The sequence below is a fragment of the Elgaria multicarinata genome, chromosome 7, assembly GCF_023053635.1.
Source record: "Elgaria multicarinata webbii isolate HBS135686 ecotype San Diego chromosome 7, rElgMul1.1.pri, whole genome shotgun sequence".
Lineage (NCBI taxonomy): Eukaryota > Metazoa > Chordata > Lepidosauria > Squamata > Anguidae > Elgaria > Elgaria multicarinata.
This window is the reverse complement of record NC_086177.1, coordinates 53,244,256-53,264,818: the sequence shown is the minus strand read 5'-3', so window position 1 is coordinate 53,264,818 and position 20,563 is coordinate 53,244,256. Positions and strand designations below refer to the sequence as shown.

The 20,563-nt window shown below is 40.5% G+C and overlaps 1 protein-coding gene across 5 annotated transcripts in view; it reads left to right on the top strand.

The window, feature by feature from the left end:
- The window catches only part of PTPRM (protein tyrosine phosphatase receptor type M), a 527,195-nt gene that overhangs the window by 308,483 nt on the left and 198,149 nt on the right, over window positions 1–20,563 (top strand). For all 5 annotated transcript variants that reach the window (XM_063130578.1, XM_063130575.1, XM_063130573.1 and 2 more), the window contains exons 12-13: window positions 16,279–16,552; window positions 17,579–17,615. In XM_063130578.1, coding sequence (XP_062986648.1) covers window positions 16,279–16,552; window positions 17,579–17,615 — 311 coding nt within the window. The remainder of the gene's footprint in view (window positions 1–16,278; window positions 16,553–17,578; window positions 17,616–20,563) is intronic.

The window sequence follows — 20,563 nt, the reverse complement described above, 5'->3', positions numbered from 1 at the left end:
TAAATAAACATTTTTTTCCTTTTTCTTTTTTTGGGTATGTTTTGTTTGTTGTTTCAATTGTGTTGCATATAAAAAGATTATATATATTAAAAAGATGTTTATCTACTGGAAGCTAAGTGAGATTTAATTGGAAGTATAGTGATCAAATAGTGTGTGTGGGGGGGTTTCAACCTTTAACGGTGATCTCTTATTAAAATCTGTGGAGGAAATTTAAAATATCCCACTGCATTGGACCCTACATTGATATTCCTTCATTCTATGGATCAAAATTGCCACGTGGCCTCATATAGGCAACTATTTTGTAAGGTATTCATAGCTGCAAAGTTTTGCATAGCCAGAGTGGTTGCTTAAGCCCTGGAAACTGTTCGCCAGAATTAACCAAGTAGAAGAACCATGTAGAGAGCCATGTAAACAGTTTTCTTCTACCATTTTCATTTCTTTTTATTAGTTTCCTAGAAAGTCCCAACCTGAAGAAATTATTTCTGGAAAAACATAAACCCCATCTTATATATTAGTAGATACTTGCATTTAATTTCTGATCATATTTACTGCCTCGTTGCACTGAAAGAGACTTCCTAGTCTCTAGTTGGACTTCCATCTTTTTTTTTTTAATTCTTATTACAGTCTTTATTAATAAATGATGATTCTGTTTTTCTCACATTGGTAATGCTTTTACAAAGATAAGATTAGATAGATAGATAGATAGATAGATAGATAGATAGATAGATAGATAGATGTGGATTTTTAAAGGAGTGGAAATTCACCACTGGTTTCACTATGATGTCAGTGGTGCTCCATTTATTTGCATTGAACCTATGGAAGTTGCACAGTGCTCTTGCCTACAGAAAGAGTCAGGCTCATGCTGGGTTGGGTGGAAGAGCTGAAGAGTATCAAAACAAGGGTATGTTTACACAGACACATACTGCTCTGGTCTCATGACAGTGTGTGTACCCAGTTGTAATAAGTTGCATTTTTAGGTGAAAGGTCTTTATGGAATGTGTGCTTTGGGATGGCATCATTTATTTATTGTCAGGAACGGAACTGTCAGCAGTGACACACTGTAAGTGTTGGACAAATAAAGGTCTTTTCTTGCCTGTAGACAAATGCTGCCTGAAATCCACTCAGTAGCATTCCACTCATCCCGAATTGATCCTCTGCAGAAAGGTGAAGCATTTCCTAAGGGTTAGGTCAGTCATACGCAAGATAAGGATCCATTGTCCAAGTTGCCCTTTGCTTTATCTTGCATTGTTTGTGAGATGCTTTTTTGTTGAGTGCTGGCTTTTTTAACATTGCAACAACCCTAAAGTTTACTCGCGAGGAGCCGGGACGAAACTGGGTTGGCCACTCCACATTTCCTGTGGTCTCAGGACGATCCCAAGACCAAAGGGAAAAATTGGGCTAAAAGCTGTCCTGGTTATCCCAGGGGAATGGAGGGAACTTCCCTCCCTGCACCCGGGATCCCAGGGATGCTCCCAGGCAATCCCCGGGATAAGGCATGGTGTAGTCATGCCCTGAGTCTCTGGAAAACTGCTGCCAGCCAGTGTAGATAGTATTGAGCTAGATGGACCAATGGCCTGACTCCTAGAAATGTAGGAAGCTGCCGTATTCTGAGTCAGACCATTGGCCCATCTAGCCCAGTATTGTCGACACGTGACTGGTAATGTCTCTCCAAGGTTTTAGGCAGGATTCCTTCCTAACCCTATCTGGACAACCTGGGACCTTCTGCATGCAAAACAGCTGCTCTACCACTGACCTACAACTGAATCACTTGGCCTAAGGCAGCTTCCCCAAACAGAACACTGAGGGAGCCTTTGTTTGAATGAAATTTACCATGAAAGAAGACATCATATCCTGTGGCATCTTAAAGACTAACTAATTTATTGCAGCATGAGCTTCATATGCAAGTCCTGGCTTCATCAGGATGCAACAACACTCATGTTTACTTCAGCAGACTATCACAACTCCTCGTCTGGATTCTTTGCCATGAAATCCTTCCTTTCTATAATGCCTTTCACCTCAGCTGGAAGAGAAATCGTTGACATTTTCAGCTTGATTTGTAATAGAAAAACATTGCTAGGTCAAAGCTCATCTGTTCAACTAAATTATGAATAAAGAAATGCTGCAATCACTTTCTATGCTATAAGTAGTTAATATCTAGCAGGAAACAGTGTATGTCCTTCTGTGGAGTAAAGATTTTAGAAGTGGCAGATATAATAGATGCTTATGGCATTAAATTACATTATTATGGCTGTACTAACCAACACGTGTCACATACAAGTGTGCCTCTTTTTTCATGTGATCATGACTCATCAGCTGTTTTTGTTGCACCGTGTCTTTGCAACAGTTGGTATAGTCCACAGTTCATTCCCAATAGTGCTTCTAAATCAGGGTCCATTTCTGGGTTGTATCGCTGGAAAGTAGCTGCTTAATTACAGAGGTACTTAGCACCCCTGAAATGCTACCTGTACTGTCTGAACCAACCTTTCCCAACCCTACTTTTCTCACTAAAAAAAAAATTAGCACATTTTCTTACCAGAAGCTAGTATTGCTGTGAAAAAGTTTTCTGTTGGTGCTGAAAACTTGTTTGATTTGTTGGGGTTCAGCCCCTATCTCTGCGTTGTACTCAGTCTTTTGGGCAGGTTTCTTGTCCCTTGTCATGTCACATCTCCCGTAGAAGCTATTTTGTGGTAGCGTTCAGTGCAGTTCTTCAAATTACCAGATGTCCCCAGGGGCTGCCTAAAGCATGGTTAGGGTATTTACTTCTGAATGGCTCTGCCCATGCATTCCACACTTCCATTTTAGGCAGAAAGCTGTCTGGAGTTCTCACCTCAGCACTGGATCTATTTGAGAAACATAATTCCAGCCTGCCTTTTCAAGCCTGCAACCTTGAATTCAAGCCTTGAATACTTCTGGGGAGGACTTACAGATGTGGAATTGCAAAAACTGATTTTATGTCACTATGATATATTTAGTGATGTGCTTATTGTATTTGGGGGGTTCTTTTCTTTCTCTTTTGGGGGTGGGAAGAAATGTTATTTCTTCATAGTTCAGGGCTACTCCTTAAAGAATGGCCTTGGCAACCAGAACACTTCAGATTTCAACAATAAGCATAGTGCTTTGTTCTACTTCTATTTATACCCTCAGCAATTTTCAGTGTTCTTTTAAATGGAAAATTAACCCAAGACATGAAGTAGATTAAAATCCTTGAAATTATCCTTGCATTGTTACAAGTGTGACAAATATAAATTCATGGAAAATAAGTTTTATTTTTACGTTCCAAATAAATCACTGCTGTGTTATAATTTTTCATTGAAACCTAAAACATTATTTGATAGAACTTGTAAGCTTTTAAAATTCAAATTTCCTGGAAATAAAAAGGTCTTATTTTTACACACAGTTAATCATTACAGGTTGCAACCATGGATAAGATAATAGGTCTCTAACTTTAATAGCTTAAAACAGCTATTTTGTTAGAAATCAGTGGCTCAGTCTGGGGGAAAATAGCTATTAGACACAGCAATTCCATTAAAGCTTAGTAAGTGAAAGTTTAAGATATTACATTGAGTAAGACTTTTCAAATGCTGGGAGTCAGCCATACAGATCATAGCTGTGGCAACTTCCGTCATCTCTGCTATTTGAAAAAAATGCACATCTGTAGATGACTCTGGACATTAACAAAGATGTGTAACTTGAGCATCCCCTGGGCATGCTCTTATATAATGTACAGATCATGAATTGACACTTCTTTCTTATATAGCAAGGTGGTTGAGCACTAGAAAATTCTATCATGTTAAAAGATAGAAATTCCAACCATAAAACATAAAAGGGAACCACAGATTCAGATTTAGGGATTGATTCTCAGAGTCCAAGCTTCTTAAGCATTGCTTTTCTTCCTCATTTCATGACTACCATTCCAATAGCATTTTGTTGTTTATTCGTTCAGTCGTTTCCGACTCTTCGTGAATTCATGGACCAGCCCACGCCAGAGCTTTCTGTCGGCTGTCGCCACCCCCAGCTTCCCCAAGGTCATGCCTAGAACCACGGAAGATTTTTTTTAGGGGTAAAAGATAATGGAAAGAAGCCCTTTAAGAGGACAATAAGGAGAAAGAGGGCAATCAGAGCATGTGATGACTCTTCCCCTCTACCTCGGGTAGATTAAAAAAGACTTCACTTGGAACTGAGGTCAGAGGGGAAGGGGAAATCATATATCATGCTCTGAAAGCATTTTCTTGTCAAGAAGCTCCTTTTTCTGCTTGATGCCTTCTGGCTATGTCTTACAGTTAACTGAGACCCAGATGAGAACACAAATTCATCAACCTGGGTCCAAAACAGAATTCCCTATGGGAAACCAATAACACTACCCTTCCCAGACTTTTTCAACAGAGTCTGGAAGAGGGATTGGAAGAATCCTACCAAGATCAGACCTACACACATTTTGGGTTTTTATTTATTTTTAATCCCCCCGCCCCCAAAATAATGTATGGTAACTAATGAATGCTATTCTAAGTAACATCATAGAACAGCTCATGGTTCTCGTGGATTCCTGCATTGAGCAGGGGGTTGGCCTCGATGGCCTTGTAGGCCCCTTCCAACTCTGCTATTCTTTGATTCTATGTATAAATAGGAGCTCTGTTAAAAATGTGAAAGAAGGATAGAGGCACCCATTCACAAAGGCTTTGAGGCACTGGCTGCAGCATTCAGAATCCAATTCAGTCTTTGCCAGTGCAACATACCTGTGAGCCAAAGACATGGCAGGCATGAAAACCATCCTGAAAGCAGTCTATAAAAGGCCATGCTATCAGCAGCACTGTTAGCAGATGACTCTGGTTCAGTTGATATGGATGATGGTTTCATGCCAGGACTTGATTTGCTGGTTGTGATTCCAATCCCAAAAACTGCTTTTCCAACTAACAGCCTAGAAGCTGAAAGGCAGTGGCTCAGGCAGATGGAAGTAACCAGATCATAGTAATAAAAATCTACTCTCATATAGAAAGACTTTGGCCAAGAGGGATACAGCATAAAATGGGAGAACTTTCTATCTTGATGAAGGTCAGAGGGAGAACTTTGAGCCATAGCGAGGTTAAGGATATTCTAGGTTTCCTGCAGGCAGGTCTGGACAAAGGTCTATGTGTCAGGTGGTGGCTTTGAACAGTATTTTGGGATGAAAAGGAGAGGAATCTGTTCCCACTCACCCTCACATCAAACTATGAAAGTACTCACCCTAAGGTTCATGTTTCTAGTGGCCACTACATCTATCAGACAGGTTTCATCTGACCTGCAAATCTGTGTATTCCACATAAAGAAAATGAAATACAAGCCAGACTCATTTATTGTACTTCAGGCTTCCTCAATCATTGACTTAAAAGGTTGTCACACAGAAGAGGGCCAGGATCTCTTCTCGATCATCCCAGAGTGCAGGACATGGAATAATGAGCCGAAGTTACAGGAAGCCAGATTCAGGCTGAACATCAGGAAAAACTTCCTGACTGTTAGAGCACTACGACAATTGAACCAGTTACCTAGGGAGGTTGTGGGCTCTCCCACACTAGTGGCAAAGAGGAAGCTGGACAACCATCTGTTAAGTATGCTTTAGGGTGGATTCCTGCAATGAGCAGGAGGTTGGACTCGATGACCTTATAGGCCCCTTCCAACTCTACTATTCTATGATTCTGCCCTAACTCATCTCATCTCCAGGAGGGGTGCTGAGACTAACTAGTATCTAGAAAATCTGAGTCTTTGTTTTATTCCATGGCAAGTCATTGGGGAACAAAGTGTCAAAATCTACAATTTTTTTGGTTTAAGGAATGCATAGTGAAGGCCTATCAGACTTTAAGAATTAAGGCATTAAAGCTCACTCCCTACATATGGTGGCAACATTGGTGACCTTCCAGGAGAATTCCAACATGGCCAATTGTTAGGAATGATGGGAGTTGTAAAACGTTACTACAGTTGCTCATGGAATCATGGTCACACTGATTCTAAAACCTGATTAATAGTGGGTAAGCAGAACTCCTTTTGCATTTTTATAAATGCTTACATTCACTACATATACACAGGATAGAGGTGGGGAAACAGCTACCCTTATCCTTATTTAGCAATATTAGATAAATCAAGGCAGGTCCTCACTTCTTCCTGTTTCCCCCACACACACACTCAAAAAGTCTTTAAATGCTTCTGCAATGGCATGAACAATAGTGAGAAAGATGTATGAATATAAATGTGATTCCAAAAATATAGCCATTCATGCATGTAGCATGTGTAATGGAAACTTGATTCCAAAATGCATCATGCATTATACTGAAAGACTAAATTAAATTTTTCGTATAATGCATTTAAAATGCCTAAAAGATACGAGGAGGGTGAGCAGAAAAGTGCTTTTACTCAGACCTTTACTCACTTGGAATTCCATGCCTGATGTAAAGATTAATAACAGGTGGCCTTTTAGGGAACTCTCAGATTCATTCTAATATTCTAGTTGTTACTTTATTATCCCAGACGTCCATAACTAACGTATTTTTTTACCCTGCCCTTTGTTCGCAATATGGGACTGTAATTGAGTTCATATTTTTCACCCAACCTTTCAGCTATAATTAATATTTTATTATATCAGATTTTATCACTAAATAGCCTAGCAGCAGGGTATTGAGCCACATAGAGGTGTTTTTTTAAAAAAAAGATGTTAGTGAGTTACTGATGCCAAGCCACAATCTTGTAATGAGTTATGGATGAGAGAACACAAAACGCATTTATGGTACCCAGCTAATATTCCAAGGCAATTTATGACTGATCTTATCTAGATCACAGCCAGGCCAAGAGAAATTAAAGGTTCAAAAATGGAATATTAATCACTGGAGATCTGTTTATGATATCCGGCATATGTGGCACATGACTGAAAAAACGAGTCAGTGAGCAAAACCAGTTATCTCTTTTTTTTTTGTTATGTATTTTATTAACAAAATCCGGTTAGGTCAGGTCAGATGCCTTTTTGGGGCTATCCAAGCTTTCAAAGTAATGTGAACCATAAACGCCTCTACAGTGTGACAGATGGTTATACAAATAATGAGAGCTTTACTTATGTTCAGCAATAACAGTAAGCAACCTGATGCCCTCCAGATGCTTTGGGCTTTGTGTCCCATGAACCTGCCCATTGCCCGTGTTGGCTGAGGCTCATAGGCAATGTAGTCCAAAACATCTGGAGGTTGCTGACCCCTGAACTATGAACTTATATGAATCAAAATGCATTTTGTTTTATTAAAATTATTCTTGGTCTTGGTTTTTCTAATTGAATTAAACTAGTTTACACAAAATAAACTAGTTGTAAATATTGATTTTTCAGGATATTGCTACATACAAACCAGAAAAACAGTTATGCAATTGGCCTAAACTGCATCAGAACTTAAGTGACAATTGATTTCCTTAAGAATTTATTCATTGTAATGTAGTTCAGACTAACTCAAGATACTTAGCCCAAAAGGGAAAGAAGAGTAACTAATTTCTTCTCCACCGCTCCTTTCAAAGGTGATTGCTATATAAGCATAAATTAAGGGGAATTAATTTCATTTCCCATTTATGGTTTTTTAAAACATCCAGAGTGTTTTACAGTACTAATCCTTATAATGCTCAAAACAATACTGAAAAGCACTTCATTAATATTTACAGGAGCATACTCAGACTGATAAATTGTGAACAGTGGCAGAATCCTACTGATATTTACACAGAAATAAGCCCCATTGAAAGGATAGCGACAGTAACCATACAAAAGCCAAGATTGAATAAAGAATGACCCCAACTTTATTGACTACAGTTTGCATAGTCTTGACATGGTATAGAGTGCATATCCAATCATTGGGCAGCTTGACTGCAGGCCCATTTCTCACCCCAGCGTGGGTACTTGGAGCTGCATAGGGAGTGGCAGAAGATCGGGGTCCACAACAGCATGGAATGCTAGGGTCGGTTTCTCTACAACCTGGTTGTGGAGCCTTGAAGCCCCACCCTGAGTTCTCTTATTGGGACTCCTGACCCTCATTTTGAGGAACAGGGTGCAACAATCCCCACTTCTCCGTGCAATGGATCCTGCCCAATGGCTCCATCACCTGCAACAAAAATTGTGCCAAAGGTAAGAAATCACATATACACAATAAATAACTACGAGGAACACAAAACCTCACAATGCATGACCCTGTCATACAGGTTCACAGCTAACCTCTATCCATAGTAACAACTAATACCAGACTGGGAAGGCAGGTGGGAAGGTCAGTGATGGTAATGACCAAACCTACATGCAGGGCTCCTTTATTTTTTATTTTATTTATTTATTTAAGGATTTTTATGCCTCCATTCAGCCAAAAAAGGCTCTCACGGCGGCTTACAAAAATATTTCTTTACCCCAAGAGTGGACCAGAGGGGGGACGTTTCCTCCCAAGACTGGCGAAGGACATGCTGATTAGCCTCTGCATTGCTGCCAGACTGCAGCAATGGCATGTGGACTGGAAACAAGGAGCTGCCAGCTCACTTGCATCCCAAACTTGGACCCTGGTTCATACAGGGTTCCAGGTAAATAGGGACTTAAAGCTTATATCCACATATGTCTGTATTGAAGGTGCAGTTAGGGATCTGCCAGAGTCACTTAACGTCTAGGTTTACCACTCTGATCACTGGACTAGATTGGTCTCATTTAGACTCCCCAATTTTTAGAATAGGCACAGGGCTCTCAATCTGAATTGGTTGGGAACCTAGCATGAGGGATAGGACGTGGCAGTTTAAGATCCAGGCCAGGGTCCCTGTACATACCCTAGAGTAAAAATGAAAACAAGACGAGCTGCTAGATACGGATGTAAATTAATGTGAGTTTTAGCCCTTGGACATTTGCATTGTAGATGATATTAGTGCTAGAATAGAAAGAAAGAAGTTCTGAAATATGAATGGCCTTAAAATGTTCAGCACAGTGGCCTCTTGAAAAGATGTATCCTTTTTACAGTGTTCTTACATGGAGGTTGTATTGTGTTTCCAAAGTCCTAATACAAGTAACTAATAAAAGTTGCTAACAGCCAGGAAGAACATAATTATTAACTCCAGAGTACACAACAAGCTTTTGAACAGCATCTAACAGTAACCACACATTTTCTATCAAGTTATAAAATGTTTTTAAAGATTGCAATTCTATGTGCACTCTTATCTGAGAGGAACTCCTGTTTATTATAGTGGAACTTCTGATTAGGATTGCACTGAACTGAATCTAATCGCACTGGGGAAATGTTCCGGTAGGACAATTGACAGAAAAGAACAGTGCCTCCGCTGGACAAAAAAGTCCTTAGCAACTCCTTCAGTGTTTGTGAAGTAACTAACTGATATGATCCAACACTTGATTGTGTACTGTGGTGGTAAGGCTGTGATTCAGCTGTACAACTTCAGATTGCTGGTAGGACTCACATGAAATCTTCTGTAAAAAAATAAATAATCCCCTGCGCATTATAAAGAAAGCATGCATATTAGGGAAAAGGCTATGCTGGAATCCTTCTCCCCGACAATCTCATTTTCTATATGGAGAGATCTTTTTATATGGAGAAGCATTCAGTGATGACCCCACATTCGTAGTCTGAAGTGGTACGGCGCAAACACAAGTTTGCCACTGCAAGGAGAACTAGGCCATAGTCCCTATTCCAAAATGTTGGGGAACGTGTTTAATAGCGTAGCCACTTTTGCATCTCCAAATAAGAGGACAAAGATTTACATATAATTTTAATATGCTAATTTATATCTATAAATATACATTTGGGGGAAATGCTATTTTTAAAATAAAAATACAGTCTCAATCTGTGGTACAGGTTAATCTTTGCTAAGTTGTTGAAGGCATCTTCAAGGCTTCTGTTCTCTCTTTTTTTGGTTCTTTATCTTTAAACTGGACTTGGACCGGACAGCCCTTTGAATAGAGGACACCTTCAAATAGAGGATTATCCTCTTAGTAGCCTTTCAAGAAGAGTAGGACGATCCTGTGTAATGTAGGACCACCATAATCAATTGGGTAAATGTAACCAATAAAAGAGTGGTAGTGCACAAATCATAGGTGGCAGATTTTGCCTGGTTCAGGAAAGCTGGAGGTTGCTGTGGTTAAAACCAGTCATCTACTATTATGTGGCTCCCCATAATATACTCAGAAGACTGATACAGCCTACTTTTGTTTTAAGTGCAGAACTGTGATCTTTTCCTAGGCTGCAGTTGTATAAATTCATGCCACATTATTTAACATTATAATGTATGTATTGGGTTGAGCCACTGAAAAGCATTTTTCTTACATTTAACTAAAATGTAGCAATCAGGAGAGATATGCAGTGGGAAAGATACGCAGCCTTTGAAGATCCCGAGGCTCTGCTGCAATCAAGATATCATATAAATAAACAAGGGTTTTCCCTTCCTGAGGAGGTGAATAATTGGTCTCACGCTTATTGTAAAAATGCCCTTCTATCAAAGTGCAGGGGGAAAATGCTTTCACCTTCCACTGATGATACACTCTCCTTTACAGGAGAACCATGGGGATTTCCTGACTGTGTGCATAGGAATGCTAAGAAAAGACTTTGCTTGGATCTCTATTTGGCAGAAAATCCCCTTTGTAAATAGTGACTTTTAACTCTTCGAAAATATTCATATGAAACAGTTGGGCAATCTCAAAGAAGCTTAAGGGCTTCATGTGGTTTTTTTAAACAAACAAACAAAATAAAACCCTATATACCATCCCTCCGTTTTCCCTCCCCCTGGCCAGGGACTGTGAAAATTAATCTTATCCAAGCTACTTGAGAGTTTGTACTGGGCATTTATCTCTTGAGGCTGAAATTAAGCCATCTTTTATTTCCTCCCCTCTAAGGCTACATGGACATTTCCTCCTAGGTCTATTTGTGGAGTCTATCTATAGTAAACTAGAGGAAAAATAATATTTTGGCCTGCTTCGCCTTGTTTGGCCTGCTTCAGAGATTTATGGTCCCCTGAATTTGAATGAAGAGCATGAGCTTAACTCCAGTTGCTGGTTGAATACATTACAGAAAGATAGAGAAAGGAGCTGCAAGCAGGGATGCTTTTAAAGAGTGCAAATCTTCCTTTGCAAAGATACTTCTTGCACCAGCAGCAACATGTAAGAAGTTGTGCATATTGAAGCCTTAGCAAGTAGCAAATATGGAGTCTTCTTCATTCTTTCCATATATAACGTGAGATCTGGATTGAATGTTCTCCAGTAGAAAAAAATTGGAATGAACAATGACAAAATGTCTTCACGTTTCTCTCCAGTCAGGCAACAACCTAAGCAACCCTACCTTTAGCATGTATAAAGGGGAAACTGAGTGGGGGGAACCAGTGTTATGGTTACCTGTATGCTAATAGCAGCATGAATTTTGCTAGCAAAGATTTACAAAACATTTGGTTGTGCAAATGTAGCACATTATGCTAACAAAGAAACTCACACATTAAGAAGTATGTTTGGGAAGCAAAAATCCAATCAACTGAGATTTTCAGAAAGCTCTGGATTTTAGCCATACTATTCTAGAACCAAAAGAACCCATACTTCAAAATGTGCTAAATATGGAATTTGAGCAGACTTTATTTAAAATCTGAATAGTTTGATCCTCAGTAAGACATGGAGCAGGGGAGGGTTTTTTTGTCTTGTATTTCAGATTTTATGGTTATATAGATTAGAAATATATAAATGAATAACCAGTTCACAAGGAAGTATTATGTTGTAGCAAGCATAGTGGTAGTGGGCATGCTTTGCATATGTAAATCCAAGTGTCCTTCCCAGACACCTTTTTAAAACAATCAAAGACAGCAGAGCTGGGAAAGAGATTGGGAAGAGATGCTATCAGTCGGAATAGAAAGTATCTAGACTGGATGGATCATACATCTGGCTCACTATAATGCTGCTGTTTACATCTTAGGTTCCACTGCTTTCAGTGCGGTAGGCATGATCCAGTGAGTCCTTAACATATTCATTATAGTGCACACATCTTTTGTACAATATTCACTCCGTCTTTCCTATGTCTCTGCCCCCTCTTCTCTGAACTGACAAACTATTTATGCTCCAAATGGTAAGACAGATGAACAACACCAGACTTGAATGACTACAAGTCTCACAGGGAAGGACAGCCGAGAGAAACCTACCTTGGGCAGTCTACCTCTCTCTTAGAAAAGGAAATCAAGAAATACTTGGAATGAGGAGCTGCAATACTGGAATTAATTACAACATTTGGGCACAAAAAGGGCAAAGTACCCAATCCATTGGGAAATTCTGCTTGTCAATCACACTGAAATAACGATCGCAGTACAAGACCACTACCCTACATAGCAGAGAGCCCATTAATTTCAGCAGAATTATACAGGTGAACGGCCCACCAAATTGTGCTCAAAGAATCCTATAGCATGTTAAAGATGGATTGGTCTCTGGCCAATTAGATTTGTGAAGCAGAAGGAAGTTCTGCTGGTATTTATACAATGGAATGGATAAAAGCAACAACAGATGAACAAGATGAGACCTAAAGATAGCAGAAATGCAAAGGACACATCTCTATTTAGGAATGAAAATATGCAAGAACTCTATCTGTTAATTGTAAAACACATACTTTGGCAAAGAGAAATACTTTTGTTGAGCTTTTATGTTGGCACATTCTAGTTTAATGTAGGTTTTATTTCATATTTTAGTTGGAATGCAAAGGGAAAGCTAAAAAAAAGGCATAAGGCAGGTTTAAACAATTGGAAAATATGATTATCATACTGGAGGAATATAGAGCTCTGGTTCAGTGATTGCTGATATTATTGAGTTTGAACCTAAAGATCGCTTTCTGACCAGAGCTATATTCTCTTATATATTACCAGGAAGCATTTCCAATAGTGAGATTTAAAGAAGGTTTTTAGATTATGACTGTGATTCAAATGATCTTTTAAAATACATTAGTAAGATGATCTCATTTATACGAATTTAAAACATATAATTCATAAAATGCTGTCAGGTTACCATTGACCCAGGTGCTTATAATGCGTTAATTTACATCAGGGAGACAGTCCTGTGTGGAAATAGGGCAGTAGACAGGATTTAGCAATTTTTCATTACCACTTGGACTTTGATAAAGGGGAACAGAAAAGAGCTTTGTGACCTTTCAATGCTTAAATTATTAAGGAGCAAATAGATTTGAGGTCTGGTTGCTCGCAAATCTAATTTGTCTTTTAGAGTAAAGATAAAAAGATATTTGGGGTTTGAAATTGTTCTAGTCAACTTGGTTCTTTCTTTAAGGTGTCCAGGTATTTAGACTGTAGTGTGCATGGAGTATTGCATGTAGGATAAGCGGCATGAATCAGAATAAAGCTTAGACTTGAACACCAATTTTACTGCTAAAATTTCAGACAGTCATCATAAATGGATGCCGCCGATGTGATTAAAATCAGGCTTCAATCAGTTCATGAAAATAACCCTGCACTGGAGTTTAGAGCTTATTGGTTTTGTTTTCAGAATTGTGCATATTATTTTATTCTCTTGGTTGCTTGATCAGCATCTTCAGGTTTTACCTAAAAGCAGTGAGTGGCATGAAAATTGTTGGAGGTCGGCACTGTGGCTTACTCTATATTGTAAAGTGGAGAGTAGCTGCAAGTATGCCAGAGTAAAACTATTTTATTCTGGGGAATAGCTGAGAAGTATAACAGACAAAGATTAACACGACAATCAATTCCAGCACACAAGTTGAGAAGGAAAATATGTCCCTGCAGAAATACAGAATGGAGTATAGGAGCGTCTATGGGATGTGTAAACCCATAAAGGAATAGTTGGAAGTGCTCTGGTCACTGTTGCTTGTCATGTGGTGAGACTCCCTTATGGTCTGCACAGAACTGGGTATGGCAAAGGTCCTGTTGTCCTTTTCACTGTCATGTTCCCCAGCCTTGATCCATCCTTTGGCTCCAAAGAGGACTCGGTGGCAGAGGAGACTCCTTCCATTAATTGAACCCCCGCTAGGCGAGGGCCTTCCAGACCAGAGCATGTGCCTCTACCGGACTCCTCAGATGCAGAGGACACTCCCCATTATGCCTTCACCATCCTGACACTGTAGGAGTCAGTGGCCCTTTTAAAGACAAACTGCTTCTCTGAGGGAGTAGAACTAACTGCAGGGGGGGATCCACACGTCCTTCCCGCCGCCCCCCGCCGCCACCCAACTCCCTCCATGCCGGCCGGCGAGGAGGGAGTTGGGTGGCGGCGGCGGGAAGGACGTCTCTTCCTCGGCTCTTCTCCAGGTAAGTTACATTAGCGCTTTGGGGCCGCACTGGGGTCGCTTAGAAGCGCCCTGGGGACGACGTGCGGATCCCCCCCTGCAGGTGTTGAGCTGCTGGCCTTTATAATCCTTCAGAAAGCCTCTGCCTGTTGCTGAATAAACAGCTCTTGCTTGAGTCTCAGCTAACTTGGAGCTGGCCAAAGTCTTGGAAGAGACTGCCTGGTCTAGTTCGACTGGCTATTCAGCACCCTAGATTGGAATTACCTTGACTTCACTGGACTTCATTTGACTTGATCTCACTTGACTTGACCTCACCTCACCTCACCTCACCTCACTTGCCAAGTCCTTGCCTTCCCATGCCTTGCTAGTTTTAGAACCTCTGGATGCCTTGAACCAAGTTGGACAGGACACACTGTGGGAGAGAAGACCAAGAGAGAGTAACAAGCATTGATCTGCCACTGTGGCACATGGTCCTGGTAGGAGCTTTGAGGAGCAGTGATTGCCTTTCGTCTGTAAGGAGATGCATTGGAGCTGTGTGGGTGTGCAGGGGCCATTTGTTTTGCACCATCTTTCCAGACTGTGATTGTGCAAGGCCAAAGTACTCAGGAGTGTTTTGGCCACAGAAGTCATAGGAGTGGCTGATCCTTGCTAACAGAGAGCTTTGCTTATCTGCATGTGAATGCATGTCCCCTTGTGTCTCCTGGGTGTATGAACCTGCTCAGTTATTCAGATCAGCAGGAGAGGCCCTTTGGAAGACACCCTTGCTTGCAAAGGCCCACTTGTTGGACAAGCAGGAAAGGGCTTTCTCCTTTGTGGCTCCTACACTCTGGAATGTTCTGGAGCTGCAACTAGTCCTCACTCTCTCTGCGTTCAAGAAGGGGTCAAGATCTATCTTTTCAACTTGGTTTTCTAAATTGCTAGCATGTTGTTGTTTTTTTTAAAAAAATACCTTTATTGTTTTAATATGTTTTTATCTGATTACTGTTTTATTTTAAAAATGGTACATGGCCTTGGTTGGTTTCAGAAAAGCAGTATAGAAATACCTTTAAGTAAATAATAACTAATGAAAAATAATAATACACACACACATACACAATCCTCTTCTCTCCACAAGCAATCTTAAATTTGAAAACATCCCCACTTGCAAAAGTGTATTCCTGCTCTGTCTGCCAGTGTGTCATGCTCTAACCTGTTTGACTTGTACACATTTCAATGGAGAACTCTCCAAGAAGATGCTGATCCTTACAGCAATTGGATCACTTAGCTCAGACCAATGTTACCATATCAGAGTGTCTGTTAGTTCTACAGGAAGCCCTTTGATATGATAACTTAGAAGTTTTTCATGTGCATGAATGATGATTATTATTATTATTATTATTAATAATAATAATAATTTATATAGCACCAACAATGTACTTGGTGCTGTACAGAATATACAAATAAAACAGCAATACCCTGCCAAGAGGCTTACAATCTAAAATCACATTAAAACATATGAAGGGGGGAAGGGGTTACACAAAACAGAAATCAGGGAATCTCTCTCTAATGCAACAGTTTCTCATGTGAAAATGAGGTGGGAAAGTCACTGTGTGCAGACAAGGCAAATTAATTACGTCTCGCATATTTGTAATTCAGGATGTGCAGCAAGAGTCTACTGTTCTGAAAGTGCTTTTTCTTAAGTGATGTATTCTCTCCAGTGAGCTACTTTTGAGTTAATAGTATCATAATCTTTGTCAGCCATAGCTATTACCACCACAACATCCACAAAATTTGTTCGTAACATTGGCGCATTGGAGCAGTTTTAAGTTGTGTCAAAATAAACTTCTTTGTCAATATGTGAACAGCTAACAAATATGGATATTAATTCAGATCTTCAATACTCTCTCGTGATTGCAGAAATCTGTTTGCAGAGAGAAAGGAGGGTACTTTTTCTTTGATCATTAATGATTTCAGTCATTCAAATGCCTTCATGAGCAGAACATGTGAAGTTCCCTGTCATCTATTTCTTTGAACATCTGGTATTCTTTCTTTCCCATTTGTTTAGTGTCTACCAAATAGTCGTGGAGGAGGAGCGACCCCGCAGAACAAAGAAAACAACTGAAATCCTAAAGTGCTATCCAGTGCCAATTCACTTCCAGAACGCTTCACTTTTGAACTCTCAGTATTATTTTGCAGCAGAGTTTCCAGCCAACAGTATTCAAGCTGCTCAGCCTTTTACTATTGGTGACAACAAAACCTACAGTGGCTTCTGGAATACTCCTCTTCTCCCTCATAAAAGCTATAGTATTTATTTTCAAGCGGCCAGCAGAGCCAATGGGGTAAGTCCTAGGACTAGGGTTTAAAACAATAACCATGTGTGGAAGCAACATCTGTGTGTGTTGTCTGATTTTGGTGCAAAGAAGACAGTGGAAAAATAAATTACTTTTTTTTTCTTTGCGTGGTTATATAGTGGCCAGTTGTTATTAGAGGAAAGAGGAGGCAGGAGTTACATATTTCCATCGGTGAAGAAGAGCCTAAGCAAACATTCCTTAAAATTACTGTCATTCTGTCTTATTTTCAATCTCACTGCTCCCATCAAATGATTTTTGCTTTTATACTATCTGTCTGCTTGGCTTGTTCAACTGTTTTACATTAGTTTACATCAGCTTGAACACCTATTTTGCCTCTTGATTGCCCTGATTTAGACATATGCCTATTGTTTTCTCTCTCTCAACCAGTATAAAGAGAAATACGTTGACAGAGCCAAAGTGGAAAGTATGTAAAAGGTCCTTCCTTTGCAGATCACATTTTATCCAGCTGATTCTAGGACTGTTTTCCATTTTCTGGGCAGACCTACCCAGAAGCCCTTCAACTTTTGATAAGCTTTGGCTGTCTCCCTTGACAGCAGGGAAATGTTTTCTGCCAAATACCGTAATGGCCCCTCTTTTACAGTGCACTGACAGTGCAAAAATGTGAAATAGCATTGATTTTTGCTTTCTTACGTTGTCTAGCATGCTGCTCAGAACGATGTAGCTGACTGTAAAGAAAAGAAAATATCCCAAGGTCAATGTGTTGTCAAAGGGGGGGGGGGAGAAGTACACGTATCATGTCTAATAACATCTCATTCATCTTCTAGGTTAACGTAAAGTGAAGTATTGATGTTACATGTCCAAGTGCATTTTCCTTTAGTTATCTATATCAGGGAAATGAATTGAACTTGCGCATGAGACTTTAAGCATGAGAATAAACAAGTAAAGTTTATGCTTTTCTTAGATCCTAGCGGCAGCTTAAAGAGAAGCAAATGCATTTTTTCTTGCTGTAGATTCAAACCAGTAAATGACCTTTTCTTTCTTTATCTGACACAGGAAACAAAAATTGACTGCGTCAGAGTGGCCACAAAAGGTATGCTTCAGTTGCGTCTTTCCTCTCAGCCTTAAATCTGTTGACCTTTATACCAGACTATTTCCATTGTTACAGAGGCGTGTAACAATGGAAATACTGTTACATAGGGAGGGATGCACTAGGCTATAGAAGATCAATAGTAGCACGTCCACTCTCAGCTTGTACACACTCAAATGGTAAAAGACCACTTTCTGCTTCTAAAGTTACCATATTTAAATTGTTTTGTTCAAGTTTTAATAATTTGAGTTTTCACATTAATGATCTGTGTACTTATTGTGGCTTCTGGATATCTAGATATTAACTAGTTGTCCAGGAGCCACAGTAATAATAGTAAGCAATGGGTAACATTTGTCATCTTTGTTGCTCATTCTAGGTCTGGAAGAGCTTTGCTTAAATTTCCTCTCTGATAAGGGCAGCCAGTAGTTGGAGTATAAGATTCTTGGTGATCTGATTACCACCATTTGTGGATTTATGGTACAACTTTTGAGCTATTATAAAGCATTAGTTCAGAATTTTCATGCAAAGCCTGTTAGTCCTTCTGCTCACCTGAATGAGATGCACCACTTCTGCAGTGGCTTCTTGTAAGTCTTCCAAGTACGATTCAAGGGGAATTAAAAACAACAACACAAATGTATGGTTCTATAAGACTTTTGAAACACTGTGGCCTTGGGCCCTATGGACTTAAAAAACCTCCCCCTTCTCTGTGTTTCATCGCACTCTGAGTGATCAGCTTGCATTACTTGAATGCCCAATATGAATAATAAAGTTATGTACAACAGGGAAGCATTCTTGGCTGTTCTTAATTTTGGAAATTCCTTTCATCTCGGGTTTCAGCAATGCCCAAGCCTGATCATCTTCAGTAACAGTTATGAAAATCTGCCTTCCCTGATTTTTTGTTCAATTGTGAAACAAGATTTGTTTGTTCCAATTCACTGTATATCACTTAGGAAAAAGTTCTTTGGCATAAGTGACATACCAATTAGTTTCTTAAAAGAAGCTGAGAATCTTTGGCAGGAAGTTGATTCCCCCCCTCATTACAAAATTTAAATTGAAACTTTTTTTGTAAATTAAAACCCTATGCAGGCTTTAATTTACACTTACAAAGCTCCCACAATTGAGAACCCTGATAAGACAGGATTCCCAGGGGGATTCCACACGCCGTCCTGAGGGTGCTTCCATGTGCCCCCAGTGCGACCCCAAAGCGATCGTGTAACTTGCCTGGAGAAGAGACGAGGAAGAGGCATCCTTGCCGCCGCCGCCACCACCCACCTACTTCCTCGCCGGCCAGGTCAGAGAGCTCGGCGGAAGAAGGCGGAGTGGAGAGCTTCTTCCGCTCTCCACCCCGCCTTTTTCCGCCGAGTTCTCCGAGCCGGCCGGCGAGGAGGTAGGTGGGTGGCGACGGCGGCAGCAAGGACGCCTCTTCCTCGTCTTTTCTCCAGGCAAGTTACACGATCGCTTTGGGATCGCACTGGGAGAGCATGGACGCGCCCTCAGTACGACGTGTAGAATCCCCCCAAATCATGGGAGCTTTGCGAAAATGTTCACCAGACGGTGCTTACAAACCCCTTTTCAGATCTGCATGTTGAATGCATGAAGATCTGTGACATATCTGTGGGTATGAGGACCCTTTGGGCAAGACATGCATGCTCACACATTTCCCATCCTCACTGAAGCCCTACTCATGTGGAAGGCATAGGGCTTAAGTCATCAAGGAGTCTCTGCAACCTTTTGACGGTTAAAAGAGTGATATTACAACATTGGAAGGATAAATGCCCCCCTCCTATAATGCAGGGGATTGAGGATGCAACAATGCTTTCAACCTTTGAACAGGTGATATATAGACGTCACTTGTGAATAAACACTTAGATGGATATTTGGAATGCCTTTGTTGAAGGTTATGTATACTTCTTGTAAAGCTGTATTGTCATTCTCTCTCTCTCTGGGCATGGCTAGACCAGGGGGGTGGAGGGACCTCGTGATATGATGATTGTGAGATCCTCCCACTCAATCTACACTTGGCATGTGACATCCGGGGAGGATGGAGGACGTCGCGCCCGCCATTTAAAAACACACACAGGAGCTGGAGCGCACGAGCGCTATAGCGAAAAACGAAGTAAAAAAAAAAAGGGCCCGACCCCGCTCACTCTCCCCAATGGGCATGGAGTGCTTGAAGAGCTCCATGCCCTGTGCATGCTTCCCGGCTCCTCACGATTATTTGCGAGGAGCCAGGAAGAAATCGGGACAGCTGCCCACATGTCCTGTGGTCTCAGGACGATCTCAAGACCACAGGAAAAGCCGGGATTAAAGCCGTCCCGGCTATCCTGGGGCAAGGGAGGGATCATCCCTCCCTGCCCCCGGGATCCCCTGTGCATCCTGTGGGATATCACTTCGTCTAGACATGCCCCCCTCTCTCACACAAACACACACACACACACACACACACCTATATACATATGCATGTATTGAAATTGACCTATTCAAATCTATGCAGCTACAATTTTCTTTTCCTCTTTATAATTTTAATTTTTAAAAATAATTTTAAATGGTCTTCAAGGAGACTACAGTCCTAACAACCTCTTTAGACAAAAGACTTGCACAGGTACAGTAGGGCTTACTGAACTTTTCTGATAGCAGTTGCTGGTACTGAGTTGCAAGCCATTTTTGTAACTCCCCAAATTCTAAAACTGGCTTGTCAGTTACTGTTAAGGGACTGGTCTTGGGGGTGGGTGGGGGAAGGGAAGTTAAAAAAAGTGCCGCTTAGCAGTTAGAACTATCAACCCAATGATCTGGATGGCAGCCAGAGTAATTTCCCTAAATCCCCATCAGCATTTCTCAAACTGCTTTGCTGACACAAGCACTCCTTGTTCCATTTAATCTTGTATTCTATAATATGCTCCTGTTGGCATGATTATATTGTTCTTCATTTTTTTAAAGAATAACATAGATGA